At 34.6% G+C, this 16,475-nt stretch overlaps 1 protein-coding gene across 1 annotated transcript in view; it reads right to left on the minus strand.

Annotated features, from left to right (window-relative positions):
• The window catches only part of LOC124535714, a 37,860-nt gene extending 24,861 nt beyond the window's left edge, over positions 1-12,999 (minus strand). Inside the window, exon 1 of the mRNA XM_047112025.1 lies at positions 12,870-12,999. Coding sequence (XP_046967981.1) covers positions 12,870-12,898 — 29 coding nt within the window. The 5' untranslated portion in view covers positions 12,899-12,999. The remainder of the gene's footprint in view (positions 1-12,869) is intronic.
• Between the last annotated feature and the right edge of the window lie 3,476 nt (positions 13,000-16,475).

Raw genomic sequence — 16,475 nt, forward strand, 5'->3', positions numbered from 1 at the left:
CAGCCTAAGCTTTCGTGCTCTTATTCAAGTTTATTTAATTGGTAACTTAAATTAAATGTAAGAATTAATATACGTACATTGTAAGTATTATCTATAACCTTATGATGTATATTATTATCGATTTATATGACAGAAAAATTTAAAAAAAGGAAAGTAAAGTGACAGCCTGTAAATTTTCCCAATGCTAGGCTCAGGCCTCCTGTTCCATTAAGGAAACGGTTTGGAACATATTCCGCCACACTGTTCCAATGCGGGTTGGTGGAATGCACATGTGGCAGAATTTCGATGAAATTAGACACATGCAGGTTTCCTCACGATGTTTTCCTACACCGCCGAGCACAAGATGAATTAAAAACACAAATTGAGCACATATATATGGTGGTGCTTGCCTAGGCTTGAACCCGAAATCATCAGTTAAGATGTACATATGTGTTCTAACCACTGGGCCACCTCAGCTCTTAGAAATTTTTGTTTAATATTTCTTTATTTATAACATACTATTTATAATAAAACTATAGAATTTGTAATAAAACCGTTGATTATTTTGCATATCAAGATAAATCAAGGTCAAAGGCGTTTATTGACGACCTCCCTGATCGAGTAGTGTGTAAACCGGTTTTCATGGGTATGCCACTCCGAGGTCCCGGGTTCGATTCCCGGCCGAGACGATGAAGAAAATTCATTAGTTTTCTATGCTATATTGGGTCTGGGTGTTTGTACCGTCGTTACTTCTGATTTTCCATAACAAAGTGCTTTGGCTACTTACATTGGGATCAGAGTAATGTATGTGATGTTATCCAATGTATTTATTGTTTTTTTATTGTTTTTTATTATATGTATTTTTTATTAGTATCGACTACATATCATAACTCGGAAAGATTCACGATTCATAACCAGCATATAGGGTTCAATTAAATTAATCATCGATAAGTTCTTTAATTTTCAGGACAGTATCGTTATCAGAACGAGGATGCATCGAAATCGTCTGACTAACGTTCGATGCTGATAACTTTCAACTTCATTTAAACCGCAGTCATTAATTGTAATTATATTTGGATTTGAGAGAAAAAAAATCCTTTTCGCGTTTGAAACATAAATAATATTTCTTTTTTAAAATAATTTTAAATCTATTCAGGTAGGTATTCATTTCGATAATAGTCGACTAAATTGTTATCTAACGATCTTAACTAATGGTCTATCATGTATATATATTTTATGTACGACGTTTCCATTAATACAAATGTAAATATTTTTGTTAGTTGTATGTGTGTTGACTTTATAACGCAATCACAGTTCAACGGGTTATTCTAAATAATTGTGAGCGAGACTAACATATTTGGGTACTGTTACTTTAAAAGGGGGCGTGGATTGGAAGCTTTTATTTAAATTGCTATATTTGTTAGCTTATTTGGTTCAAATCTTGGAAGGCATATTTGAACCAAATGCTCTGCTATTTCTATCCAACGTAATTGAAAGACTAATTTTTTTTTTCTTTTTTGTAATTGTTATATGAGGCAATATTTAGATATTTTTATAATATCGTTATGAATATTAATGTATGTTGTATATCTGGTTTGATGCTTCACGTTTCATGCTATCGGTGTGGCAGTGATGAGGATGATCAGCTGAGTCAGCGTGAAAGCGACTCGTCAAACAAACACGCTTTCACATTTATAATATTATTGTCCAATGACATAGAAACTAACAGTAGATACTCTTATTAAGACTTATATTATAAGAAAGTACTAGTCCAATATCCAGAGACTACGCATTATATAGTCTTTTCCAATCAAAGATAGAAATATAAAGAAACCTTATATTAAGTCAATAGTTCTACTATATTATTAACTACAAACATATTTTGATTACTATATATTTATTTATCACGCATTATATAGTCTTTTCCAATCAAAGATAGAAATATAAAGAAACCTTATATTAAGTCAATAGTTCTACTATATTATTAACTACAAACATATTTTGATTACTATATATTTATTTATCATAGAACACTTATCAACTTAACTATTTAACATTTCTTTCGAAAGTTTTCATGTTCCAAAAACAAAGTGCCACATTTTTGACCAATCGCGATGATTTTGAAATAGAATATCCAACATTTTGACCAATTATATCACTCCAATTAAATAGAATTCGAAATAGGTTATGAACAATTAAACCCAAAGTTAACGCTCGATGTTGTATTTCGCTAAACGTTTAATTTGCTCAAATAAAATTGATTTAAAATTCAACACGCGAGTAGTACGCCTACTTTCTCATGACCGTCATTTTCTGCCCTATTCATTAACTGGGTCAACCTTATATCTACTGGTTTAATGAATTAACGAATTGATTTTTATTTATCTATTGTTATAAAACGGTTTCTTTAATGGTACACGTCTTTTTTGTACATATATCTAATTACTTAATATTGTTCTCTACGCCTTGTGCTTGCTGTGACTTTTGCATATACACTTTTTTATTGAGAATAGAAATGAAAAGTTGAATATAATTGTTGAATATAATTTATGTTTTCTTCTCTTGAAATAAAAAGGACATACAATTTAATACGTTAAAAAGATAATACGTCAATTTCATTATTGGAGTCATAGGTGTAAAGTTGAAAAGTACAAAAAAAGTTATAGATCACGGCTTTTGACGACTAAGATGATATATCATATAGAATACGTAAGATATATATAATATATTTTGTTAAATGAGGAGATGTTTGCAAATAATAACTATTTGCCTAGCTTGCAAACATCACCCGTCCTAATTATTGGATAGGGTGCAAAAAATAATGGATGCTAATAGAAAGGAGGTCGACAGAGCACTGCTAGTTACCTGGGCTCTAGACAGCTAACTAAATCGATATCTGAACTACTGAAACGATATCGTTACATACAATTAATATCAAAATGAACAGATCGTTTTGTTAATGTTCCTAAAAGCCTGTTCTTCTGTGTCATAGGCCTATAATTTTGACTATTATAAAGTGTAATATTTACTCGTAAGCAGCGGCGGCCTTACCCATTGCGAGGCTCAGGGCGATAGGTTTTTGCGAGGCCCGTTGTCCTACGAAAAAGTACCTACCTATGTGATGCGAAAGTTGGTCTGGTTATTTGATAGTTAATCGTTTTGTTTGGTAAGAAATGCTAAAGTTGTAAAAATAAATAAATGTTGAGTTTTAAAATATTTTACTTACATTGAGAGATTTACAAAATTAACAAATAAAAAGATGTTAGCCACTGATAAATATTAAAATTAATGTTTGCGGCTTTCACTAAGACTAAAATCTTCAATTAGGGCACAATAGATTATTGACTAATGAGCTATGTCATTTTCGATAGACAGAATAGCAAGAGCTGAAAATCGATCTTGTGTCATTGAATTTCTTAAATATGTTTTAAAAATTTTGAGCCTCGAAAAACTCCTTTCAGCAGACGCAAACGTAACAGGTATAGTGGCAATGATTTTTTTTTTACATATTTATATGAAATAGGCGTTTGTCTTCCATCTCACCTGATGGAAAGTGCAGATGAAGACGAAGGTGGTACACGCCGATCCAAAAGAAACCTGTTCACTCTACTCTTAAAGGCTCCGGAGTTCAATTTATCAGGAAAAATAGACGCAGGCAGGTCGTTCCAAATCTTAGGGACTCTTAGCAAAAACGAGCTGACAAATCGTTTGGTTCGACTTTTGGGTATATCAACAATGAATGGATGAAACTTTTGTCTGCGCCTAGTTGTCCGATAAAGGAATGGAGATGGTTCTATCAGTTCAAAAAGAGCCTTCGAGCACTCTCCAAAGTGCATCCTATAAAAAACCGATAAGTTGGCCACTCGGCAACGATGCTCAAGGGTGTGCAGTCTGCTATTTGAGAACTTTTCGTCGTTAATTAACCTACGGGCTCTTCGGTCAACTGAGTCCAAAGCTTCCAGATGATATTTGGCTGCACCGTCAAAGAGATGACTGCAGTACTCCATGCATGATCGAACTTGTGCAGTGTAAAGATTAAGCAGCTGTTCAGAGCTGAAGTACCGCCGAACTTTTGAAAGGATTGAAATTTTCTTGGATGCCGCTTGTGCCATAGACTCGATTTGTGGGCCACAGTTGAGGTTAGAGGTGATGGTAATACCTAAAATCCCTAGATGGTCTGTGATCGGTAAGGATACCCCTTCGAAGGTGGGCGTTAAATCGAAGTTACTTTTTTTTGCGGAGAAAAGACACGCTTGTGTTTTGGAAGGGTTGAAATGGACAAGATTGGCGTCACCCCAATCGGACACCCACTGCTAAGTCACGTGTACCCGTTGAATCATGGACTCTCTCAAGGACCGTATTTCATCTGGCCTGGCCCGTGGGTTGGACATGTACCTCTCAACTACAGTACTGTCATCGGCGTAGCTAATAATACCGGGTGTTAGAAGATCGTTTATGTGCAGCAGAAACAAGGTAGCAGAGAGAACAGATCCCTGAGGTACCCCAGCATTGATTGCCATTAGATCGGAAGAACAGCCATCCAAGACAACTCGAATCGATCGTTCCCTCAGGAAGACACATATCCAGTCACAGAGCTCAGAATGCATGCCGTATGCTGGAAGCTTACAAAGTAGAGCCTCGTGCCAGACCCGGTCAAAGGCATTTGAGATGTCTAATGAGACGGCTATTGCTTCACCAGGACCCTCCAAGGCCTCGTTCCAAAGGTGGGTGGCATAAATTAGCATATCTCCGGTCGAGCGTCCTTTACGAAAACCATATTGGTTATCACTAAGGAGCTCGTTTTCTTCAAGATATGACAGAAGACGATTATTTAAAATACGCTCCATAATCTTACAGATTATAGAGGTGATCTCGACGGGACGGTAATTGGCTGGGTCAGCACGGCTTCCTTTTTTGGGAATGGGCTGAACATTAGCAAGCTTCCAGGATCTCGGAACCTTGCCAGTTTCCAGAGAAAGTTGGTCAAAACAGGAGACAACTCAGGAGCACAACACTTCAGTACCACTGGTGGAATGCCATCAGGACCACTGGCTTTATTAACGTCCAGGTTTCGCAAACATTTGAGTACCTCTTTTTGGTGTATTTTAACGGCGTTTATTTTAGGACCAAACGGAGGTAACTGAGGTGGACGCTTGCCATTGCTGTCCAGGCGAGAATACTCCGCGAAGAGATTGGCAAATAAATTTGCTTTCTCCTTAGCGGTGTGAGCCAGGGATTCGTCAGGTTTGCGGAGAGGAGGCAGCGAAGAGCGACAGAAGTTTTTCCCAACCGACTTGGCGAGGCTCCAGAAAGCTTTGCTCCCTGAGGGAAAAGAAGCTAACTTTCCCCCTGAAAGTTAGCTTCTTTTCCCTCCTCCTCCCGTGGTCAAAATGAGCTTTTCTTATCGCTTTTTTACAATATTTAGTAGCTGCGTTGTATGTTTTCTTTTTAGACTGAAAATCCAATGTTTTGCTTTTACGAACATCAACCCAAGACAAATAGGCTTCATGCTTACGCTTTTCAGCTGAGAGACATTCAGCACTATACCAAGGGCGAGCTTTGGTCTCAAGGGATACTTCAGCAAAAGGAATAAAATACTCCATAGCTTGATAAATCACACTGGATACAGCATCTGCGCAGCACGATGGATCTTTAGAAGAAAAACAGACCTGTTTCCAAGGATAAGAAGCGAAAAAGTGACGCATCTCTGAAATACGAGTGGGTTCGTGGACGAGCTGGGAGAGGCCATAAGATATTGCAAATTTATAGACCTCTCTTCCAGCGTAGTCAGTATCTCTATACGGGTACAGCCACTCAGAAACAGAACTATTTCTCAGAACTATTTCGATAGTGGGGTAAACTTCAGTTTACATTATTATTTGTTTTCTATTATGTATTTCAGCACCGAGATAATGTCGTCGTTTCCTTCATACACAAAATCAGGAACAAGATCAAAAGTCTTAAATAAATAAAAATATAGTAAAAAAATATTTTTTTATTGGCTGGACGCGAGGCGAGGCCCCTTCAAGCGCGAGGCCCCGGGCGATTGCCCTGTTCGCCACCCCCTAAGGCCGCCACTGCTCGTAAGCTATAAATAAGTAAACCGAGTTCCGAAGAAATAATTCGATTGACTTTTGTTTCGTGCATGTTACGCGCATAGACTATCAATGTTTACTAAAATATGTTAATGACCTCGGCGAGTTTTAAGCCTTAACAGAACGACAGCTAACCAAAAATCATAAATTTTATCCGGGCTCCTTGAGTTCGACAGATGACACTTTTTTTGTATAATAAACTTATTAGTTATTATAAGTCGCTTACCGCTGTCTCTCCCTATGTATGCTTAGATCTTTCAAATTATGCAACGGATTTTGATACGGTTTTTTTTAATAGATAGAGTGATTCGAGAGGAAGATTTTTGTATATGATGCATGAACAATATTGATTACAAGACCTGATAATATTAGAAGTATCTAATGTAAATTCCTAAATAAACAAATTGTAGTATTTAAAGTAAAGTATAAATGACATTAAAAATCGTTACAAATATTAATTATTTGCAAGCAAAGAATAATTTTTAGTTTTTTACTCTTATTCTCATTCCCTCTAGTTCTATATTTGATAAATATTGTTAGGTTTTTGTAAATTTAAATAATTCTGCGGGCTCCCTAGCTTGTACCCACATCCTTATATTAATTTGTATTCGACTCACATTAATGAAGCATTTCCTTTGCTTGTCAAACTTAACATTACTCTACTGAAATAAAAACACAAAAGAAAGCCTTTGTGTTACTTTGTTTTGTTTCCTGATTACAACGTTTTTTTTGCAAGCCCGTCTGAATTCGTAATAAGTATACGTCAGCTATTTTACCGCAAAACATCAGCACTTTTTATTGCTTAAACGATTTAAACCGCAAAACAAATAAAAACTATTTTTTGTAGACCTCAGCTTTAGTTAATACTGATAGCAACATTTGTACCATCGTGACAACGAATACGAAATTACAAAAAATATATTGAAGTAATGTAAAAAAAGAATATTGATTTTTATATGTATGAAAAACAAAATGTAATTCAAATACTGGTAAAACCATAAACACCTATTATTTTTTTTAAACGTTTAACAAGCTAAACGTTGTGTTCTTATATATTTTTAATAATGTAAAATTATTTATGTAAAAAAAGTAATATGCTTTTTACTTTCGTTAATATTGTTATCAAATTGTTATTAAAATATCTACAGCTGAATTATTCATAAAAATAATGTCTATCGTTATTTTACAGGATGAGATCGCAATAATTCGTTATTATTTTCGTTATAAGTTCGTTGTGTTACGTTAATGTAATTTTATTCATGATGTGTAATAAAGTTTAAATGTTCACTACGCTAGTGAAATATTTTAACGCTTTAAGCGTAACAAATGAATACATACATCTTTCCATTTCTTCTTATATTCGGGGGAAGTTTCGTAAAAAATCGACGCGTTCCATTACTGTCGCAGGATAGGAAATAATTGATCGCTCCATTGAAAGCACGCATTGTATACCAAATAAAATATTCTATACAAAATTTCAGCATAAATTTTTTTTTTCAAAAATCAACGCATATTTTATTATTAAATATCTGTGGAATATGTACGAGTTAACATGACACACGAGTTTCTATCACTAAGCAGATGTATAGAAACTCGTTGGAAATATCAAAAGTGTTGAATGAAAGTCGTGAGTTGAATGATGACCATGAATATGAATAAACTGTGGATAATTATATGTGTTCATTTAAATAACAATTATAAATGTTATATAAAGCCTAACTAATAAATGTTATAACGAATGGAGTGGAAACCGTGTGTATATTTCAGGGATTTTTAGGGTGTTGATAGTAATAATTCATTGAGTAAAATCGTAGCCTTACAAAAACACAAATTTTATATACTAAAAGGATGTAAACAAAAAAATATTTTAATTTATTGGCCATTTTTCATTTTAAAAAAAATCTACGAATGTAGTATACATAACAATAATAACAAATTTTACAGCTAAAAGTAAAACAAAGAAACTCAAGGAAATCTGTTTAGCAATGAATGTTCACTTGGAGAGCATTTAAATTTGTGTTCAATTCGAAAACTTGGATACGCAAAACTAAATTCGATTAAAGATTCTATACGTTTGAGATTAATAATTATTACTAAAATAAATAACTTCTAATGTTTTATATATTACATAATTAGATATATAGATAGTGAAATTGTATGCACTAACAAACCGGTATAAAGCAGATAAACATTTGTTAAATGTATAGTTACATATCATGTATAGAGATAAGAATTATACTGTTAGTTCCGCACGTCAGACTATAATGAAACGACACACGAATCGTGTAATAGTATAATGAGATGACGGCAACTCTTAACAATACGATGTACGATGTAACAACGCTGGCCTTTAACTGGCCTGTTCCGCGGTTTCATCCATTTCAATTTATTATCACTTTTTTAAATTTAGAATTGTAGCTAAACGTCAATCTACAGCAAGGAGGTTGGTATTGAAAGATATATATATATATATTTTAATGCACAGAAATATTGGATCTAAATGATTATGCCAAATGTTATTAAATATAAAAATGCCTTTTTATATTTAATAACATTTGGCACTAATATTAATAAAAAAAATTTTATTAATATTAAAGTAATATCAATAAGTCAGTAATCTAATTTAAAATTATAAAAGGGTACATAACTAACATGTTGAAGAAATCATCTGATGTCAGGTAATCATAACCCATAACTTTGTCTTTACTAGAAGTAATACAATCCTTTTACTAGACAATGCGGTGTCACAAAAAATATATTAAGAGTGAATAAAAATAGTAAAAATAAAAATTAACAAACGGCTCTTCAATTTAGTTGTTTTTTTTTTCAAATGGAAAGGAAGAGAAAAAAATTACTTAATGAGAGTTTGTCGTTTAGACAACGTTTGCGAAATAAGACAAACTCATAAATTCAATGAAAAATGCCAACTATATAACCAAATTAGCTTCAATTTACTCATCCTCCAAACTGGAATAGTGATAAACAACTCTTTTTTTATTATATGAGCAAATGGGATATGACCAAGGGACACTTGGTCGTATATAGGCAACAACGCTCATATTGGCTCTTTAAGAAATATTAACGATTTTTCAAATCGCCAATGCACCTAAATAGAGAGCTAAGAGCTTGTTACACTAGACTCACCCTTCAAACTGGCACAATACATAGTAATGCTATTTAGTTATAGAATAACTTATGAGTTAATTGTGCATACGTGTTTGATTGGGACATAAATATGTACGGGTTATCTGAATAATATTTGTACAAATAAAAAAATAACTAATAACATTAAATTAAGTTATAACACTTTATGGGTTGTTTTTAAACACTCAAAAATTAAGTGAGAGCAATGTTCTTATAAAACACAACCGGCCTTTTCTCTCCTCACTTCACTTAGAACTTCAATTTAGATCAGCATAATAGATTAATTCATGTCAATGTCATTTACCAAAACAGAAACATACTATTTACTTAATAAACCTTTTATTCAAGAGCCAGAATCAAACCTTGTAAGTAACCTAAAACCTAATATATTTCACCGAATATGAAACTTACTTCACGTAAATTGTTTTCTTAAATCATTCAACTCGCTACTCAAAACAATATTTTTTCTCACAATTCGAGTTCAGACACGAAGTTAAAAACATTTCAATGATAACATAAATATCATTCAGATAAAGAAAATGGAATATGTTCCAAACCCTCTTCATAATGGAAGAGGAGGCCTTAGCCCAGCAGTGGGAAATTTACAGGCTGTTACTTTATTTTTTTAGATAAAGAAATACACTTCAACCATAAGTAGAGGGATATTAGTACGTAAATTTAACCAAACTATGAGCACATCCTATAATTATTATAGGATGTATTTGTCAAATCATGATTCAAATATACTTATTAGAGCTTAGAGTCTAGTGTTTAGGAGAGCGTTACAATAAAACATCATTTCGTATTTTGACGTACGGTGATACGCTATTTTGATACTTGTAGCCCATATTATTAATGCATATTATAATTTATCGCATAACACATTCTGACATTTTACGCTTCTTTTCTTCGTATTATATTTGATAAATAAGTTAAAAATAATACTATTAGGACTTGAAACCTTTGGATCTTGTAATAGCGACCCGCCCCGGCTTCGCACGGGTGTAATGCTGATACTAAATATAATACAGAATTTGTTTGTTTACGACATCACATTAGAAACATCTAAAATTTTCTTTCCTATATTGTCCATGTATTATATACAAAAAGCTTCCTCTTGAATCACTCTATCTATAAAAAAAAAACCGGATCAAAATCCGTTGTGTAGTTTAAGCATGCATAGGGATATAGCGACAGAGAAAGTGACTTTGTTTTATACTATGCAGTGATTATTAATCGTTCGCTATTAACAACAAATGTACTTTTAGTCGGGTTAACGACACTTACGACCTTAAGATACTCACGATTCGAGGGTGGCTCTTTTCTGTGAGAAAGCCACATCGAAGCCACACAGAGGCCGCACTCGTATGTATATATAATATTTACCACGAATATCTGCGACGTATACCTAACCTACCTATTTCAATAAAATCATTATTTGTTAAATGACTGACGCGTGGAATGCGCAGAGTACCTTTATTAGTGAAATTTTATAGCGCTCACTTCACTTAGTATAATATATTTACACGGTTTTACTTCATTGACTTTCTTATTTTAACTCTCCAAATACATCAATAGTGATAGTTTAGAATTTGTTATATTCTCTACGTGCCCAACAGTGATAATTTACAAATTCTGCCTTCCAAACCTACCTGGGCACTTTCTACCTACACCAAATAAACATATTCATTCAAATTTGTTTCGAAATTCGCGAATGTGAGCATAAATAATAACTTTCTAATAACACTATAAAGCAAAGATAAAGGATTATTCAAATAAAATTACAAGACATATTTAATGACATACACTATGTAAATTTTATAAATATATATATAAAGTAAAAAAAATATATTAAGAAAAACATATCTAACAATAATAACACTAGAGAATGATTGATATAAATAAAAAATTAACTTATAAAAGGTCTCTGAAAATAAAACATCACGCATATATTATGTAAAAAAAAACGCGAATTGGTAAAAATATAACATTAATTTTGTTTGTTGAGTATCTATATTTAGTAAGCGAACGATTATTATTTCATCATAGTGGAAATAAACGTGTAGATTATAAACAGATCCGTAAACATATTTTATAACGAAACCTTTGACCTCCGCCTTCAATAAGAACATTAAATGTTCAGGTGAACACGGAATTGCGTAATTTGGCGCGAAAATATCACAGATTATAAATATACTTCAGTCATTTGGTTGCATTTTTTAAAAAAAATTTTATGACAATGGTGTGAGATTTCAATGCCAAAATAATATGTTATTTATTTTTATATCTGTTTTGTTTTTTTTAATATATTACTGAATTTGCTTAAATATATACGTTAATAGTGCTATGATTGTATGAGTACCTTAGTGAGTTTATGTCTTTCAATACCATAAAGCGTAATAGTAACCTGTTTCTGTATTAAAGTGGGGTCGATTTCCGTTTTTGTATTTATTATAGTGTTATTTATAAGATATAAGCACCTTGTGAAAGTGTGTTCTACTGTTGGGCTAAATATTATACATACTGTGACACTTCGTATTATGTTAGTCTAGAAAAGTCTTATTCTAACGGAATCGTCTATTATAAACATTAAACTAATAGGTATATGTTTTATAATATATACCAGAAAAATATCTGTGGAATTAAAACGTTTTCAAAAGAGGATATTACATAGCTTAAATATAAACATCACAATTATTGGCATAATCGTTTCGTTCTTGAACACACAATAAAAAAAATGTTTCTAAAGGAAGGCACGCATATCGCACCGTCAATATAAAAACAAAAGTATCCGTGTTAGGATTTTTAACTCGCTTTCTTTGGCCATGAAGAGACACTGTATGAATAAAAAACTATAACGTCGAACGAGTTTTGAAGGTCAAATACCTGACAGCTAAATAAGCCAAAACGAAATTTGCATAATCTTTAATGAAGCTTTGTTATTATAGTTTTAATGTTTATTTCAATTATTTTACAATTAATAATTTTCTTATTAACTAAGAATGATTTTACTGAATCAATTGTTTTGTGGAAATAAAAACAGAATAAATATTAATCAAAGAAAAACATGCATGAATTCGTTATATGGAATTAGTTTCCGCGTTACGAAGTACATAAAAAAAAGAATTTACTCTCTAATTTAGCAAATATCCTTTCAAATAGTTCATTATATACATAAACAAGTAACATACCTATATATTTAAAATTTCTATATCACTTGATGAGAAGCTGAGTTATTCTATTAATTAATTTTCTTAACGACATATGAAACGCGCAAAATGTATTTAAATTATTATTTTCAAGTCTCAGTAAAGAAAGTTGTTTTGCTAGTTTGATAATAGAAAATAATTTTGCCTTTAAAAGTTATTTCAATTCAAAATAGTTTTACCAAAACCACGACTAAGAACTATGATGTATATATTAAAAAAAATCACTAAAAATATAATAAGAATTATTTTTCACGAACAGTATAACTGAAAAGAGCTCTTTCATACTATATTCAAGATTAAACCATAAAATTCTAATACACCATGAAACTTCCCTTATAAAAAAACACATAAAGCCTCAACAACACTAAAACAACACGCGATTATCGGGAAATAAGACGAAACGAAAGGTAACAAGTGACATCATAAACTTTCGCTAACTTACTTCAAACTAGTCTCCACTGTGGCGGACATTTTGACGCGTCTGTACCGCGACGCGATTTTATGGTCACTGAGCCTGCGTCTATACAACGGGTTAAAACAGTAGCATTGTACAGAGTTGCTACAACCGTTTTAGTAACCGCTACCTAATGTTTTCACAGATAAATAAGTACACGGATGTGTTCTCTCAACTTTATTTATTTTTTAAAAAAACTTTTTTAAGATTTTTTAATTTTTTGTAAGCAGTATAATAAATAATCATAATTTTTAAGATATACCGATTATATGACAATTGTTTGACTCGAAAATTTGAAGGAAAATAAAAATTGAAATGTACTAATGTAATATTTTTATTCCAAACTCATACTTAATCAGTGTATAGAAATAAGCTTGACACCTAATCTTTGACAGTAGAGATCTAGGACTCACACTCAGAAATCGTAATTTGTACAGAGTTGTTTTTATTGTACCTCTTTTTAATACTATGTATAAAAACAAATACGACAAAATATGATAGCTACAAAACTAAAGAGCTTAAAGAATAGTGAGATAATTAATTAATTGTTTGTCACACCGGTTCGTACGGTGACACACTATCAGAGCTCTCATAAATATGAGGTCTAATAAGAGTGTATCTTGATATAAGAGGCGGTTTGCAACAAGCCAACCGTGAGAAGACCGCCATGTTTATTGTTTAGATGCTTTGTTTCCTTACTATAGCATAACATTAGCTTAACAATTGTGTACTTTATAACAATCTATTTTAAATAAATCTATATTAATTTTCTAAACCAATCATTTTCATCTTTCATTCTCGAAATTAAAAATTGCGAGATTTTATTCAGAGAAATATGACGTGCTATTAGTCGATACAGATTAATAAGTTAGGCTGAAGCTTAGACTGCAATCTTTAAGTAATGAATTCTTGATTTATAGAGCAGTAAGGTATGATATTTTATTATCTTTGAGTATTTAGTAAATGCAATTTAAATAATCAAAATGTTAAATCACAATGTTAATGAAATATGAGACGAAAACGAAAGTCATACATATATTTTGATTGAGTTAGATTTAAACTAATATTTATATTAAGTGCTATTAGTCGATACAGATTAATAAGTTAGGCTGAAGCTTAGACTGCAATCTTTAAGTAATGAATTCTTGATTTATAGAGCAGTAAGGTATGATATTTTATTATCTTTGAGTATTTAGTAAATGCAATTTAAATAATCAAAATGTTAAATCACAATAATCTAAATCGATTAGTTTTTAAGAATACGGGAACATGGAAGTTGGTACATTCAAAAAGTACAAGCGTCAAACACTACATCTCTTCTTTTCTTATTTTTTTTTTTTTTTTTTTTTTTATGGCATAGGTGGCAAACGAGCAGGAGGCTCACCTGATGGAAAGTGACTACCACCGCCCATGGACATCTGCAACACCCGGGGGCTTGCAGGTGCGTTGCCGGCCTTTGAGAAAGGAGTAGGCTCTTTTCTTGAAGGTTCCCATGTCGTATCGGTTCGGAAAAACCGCCGGCGAAAGCTGGTTCCACAAAGTGGTTGTGCGAGGCAGAAAATGTCTAAGAAATCGCGCTGTTGTGGATTTTCGGACATCAAGATGGTGCGGGTGAAACTTAGAATTTTGACGAGATGTCCGAAGGTGAAATTCAGCAGCCGGGATTAATCCGAACAATTCCTCGGAACATTCCCCGTGAAAAATTCGGTAGAAGATGCAGAGTGATCCGACATCTCTACGCAAAGCCAAAGGATCAAGGAGATCGGAAAGGGCTTGATCGTCGATAACTCGAGCCGCTCTACGTTGGATGCGGTCAAATGGAAGGAGCTGGTACTGGGGAGCACCCGCCCAGAGGTGAGAGCAGTACTCCATGTGAGGCCGAATTTGCGCCTTGTAAAGTTTTAGGCGATGGGCCGACGTGAAATACTGTCTCGCCTTGCTGAGCACGCCCAGCTTTTTTGAAGCCAATTTGGCTTTGCCTTCCAATTGACCGCGGAACTGAACGAGGCTCGAAATATCAACGCCAAGTATTCCGATACTACCTGTAGCGGCTATCGGAATGTTCTCAAATCGTGGAGATACGACAAATGGTGTTTTTTTAGCGGTTAACGCGCAAACTTGCGTCTTTTTGGGGTTGAAATGGACTAGATTTAGCCGGCCCCAATTCGAGACTTCGTTTAATGAAGACTCGATTTCAGACACAAGTTTGTTCCGGTTCTCTTCGACGTTTTCCCGAGAAATATTAGCGCGGCCGGTGTATAAGGTGTCAACGGTACTGTCGTCTGCATAGCAATGAATGTTCCCGATTTGCAACAAATCATTGATATGCAGAAGAAACAGAGTGGGTGATAGAACGCAGCCTTGTGGAACACCAGCATTGACGAATTTTAAGTCAGAGCATGCACCGTCGACAACGACCTTGATGCTCCGATCTGCCAAAAAGCTGGTAATCCAATTGCATAATTTCCCGGGAAGCCCATAGGAAGGAAGCTTCGAAAGAAGCGCTTTGTGCCATACGCGATCGAAGGCCTTCGCTATGTCCAAGCTGGCTGCTAATGCCTCCCCCTTGCTCTCAACTGCTTCAGCCCACCTATGAGTAAGGTAAACTAGAAGATCACCGGCTGAGCGACCCCGACGGAAACCGTACTGGCGGTCACTAATCAGCTGATTCTCCTCTAGGTACCGCAGGAGCTGGCAGTTAATAAGGGACTCCATTATCTTGGAGAGCAAGGAGGTGATGGCTATAGGCCTATAATTGGACGGGTCTGAGCGGTTGCCTTTTTTAGGGATCGGATGCACCAAAGCTGTCTTCCAGGAATTCGGGACGACGCCTAATGTGTAGGATTGCCGGAAAAGACGCGTTAAGACCGGTGCCAACTCGGGAGCACATGTCCGTAGCACGATTGGAGGGATACCATCGGGTCCGCTCGACTTATGAATGTCCAAGGAAAGAAGTGCTTTACGAACTGCACTTTGCCGGAATTTAACTTCCGGCATCGTGGTATCACACAGCGGAATTGTTGGTGGAGATTTTCCTTGGTCATCCAGAGTCGAGTTCGACGCGAAGAGAGAGCCTAAAAGATCAGCTTTCTCTTTCGCGGTATGGGCCAATGACTCACCGTCCCTGTGCAGAGATGGAAAAGAGGGCTGACAGAAATTCCCTAAGACAGCCTTAGCGAGAGACCAGAACGCTCGTGTTCCTGAAGGGAGACGCACCAGTCTCTCGCCAATTCTGCCAATGTACTCCGTCTTCGCCCTAGCAATCACGTTTTTGAGGGACCTAGAGGCAGAGTTATATTCCTTTTTGAATGCGCTGGTATTTACATCACGAGACGCAGATGCATTAGCCCAGGTTTGATAGCGTTCCCACTTTCGGCGTGATGCCGTTTTGCAGAAACGACCAAACCAAGGCTGGGACTTGCCACCGATGGGTACTGCAGAGTAAGGAATGAATAGTTCCATACCCTGCAGCACCACATCGGCAACAGAGTCAGCAGCAGCGTTCGGATCATCCGGCGAGAAACAAATCTGCCCCCATGGGTACGATGCAAAAAAAGACCGCATCCCATCCCAATCTGCTGACTTGTAGTGCCA

This window comes from Vanessa cardui, chromosome 15, assembly GCF_905220365.1.
Source record: "Vanessa cardui chromosome 15, ilVanCard2.1, whole genome shotgun sequence".
Lineage (NCBI taxonomy): Eukaryota > Metazoa > Arthropoda > Insecta > Lepidoptera > Nymphalidae > Vanessa > Vanessa cardui.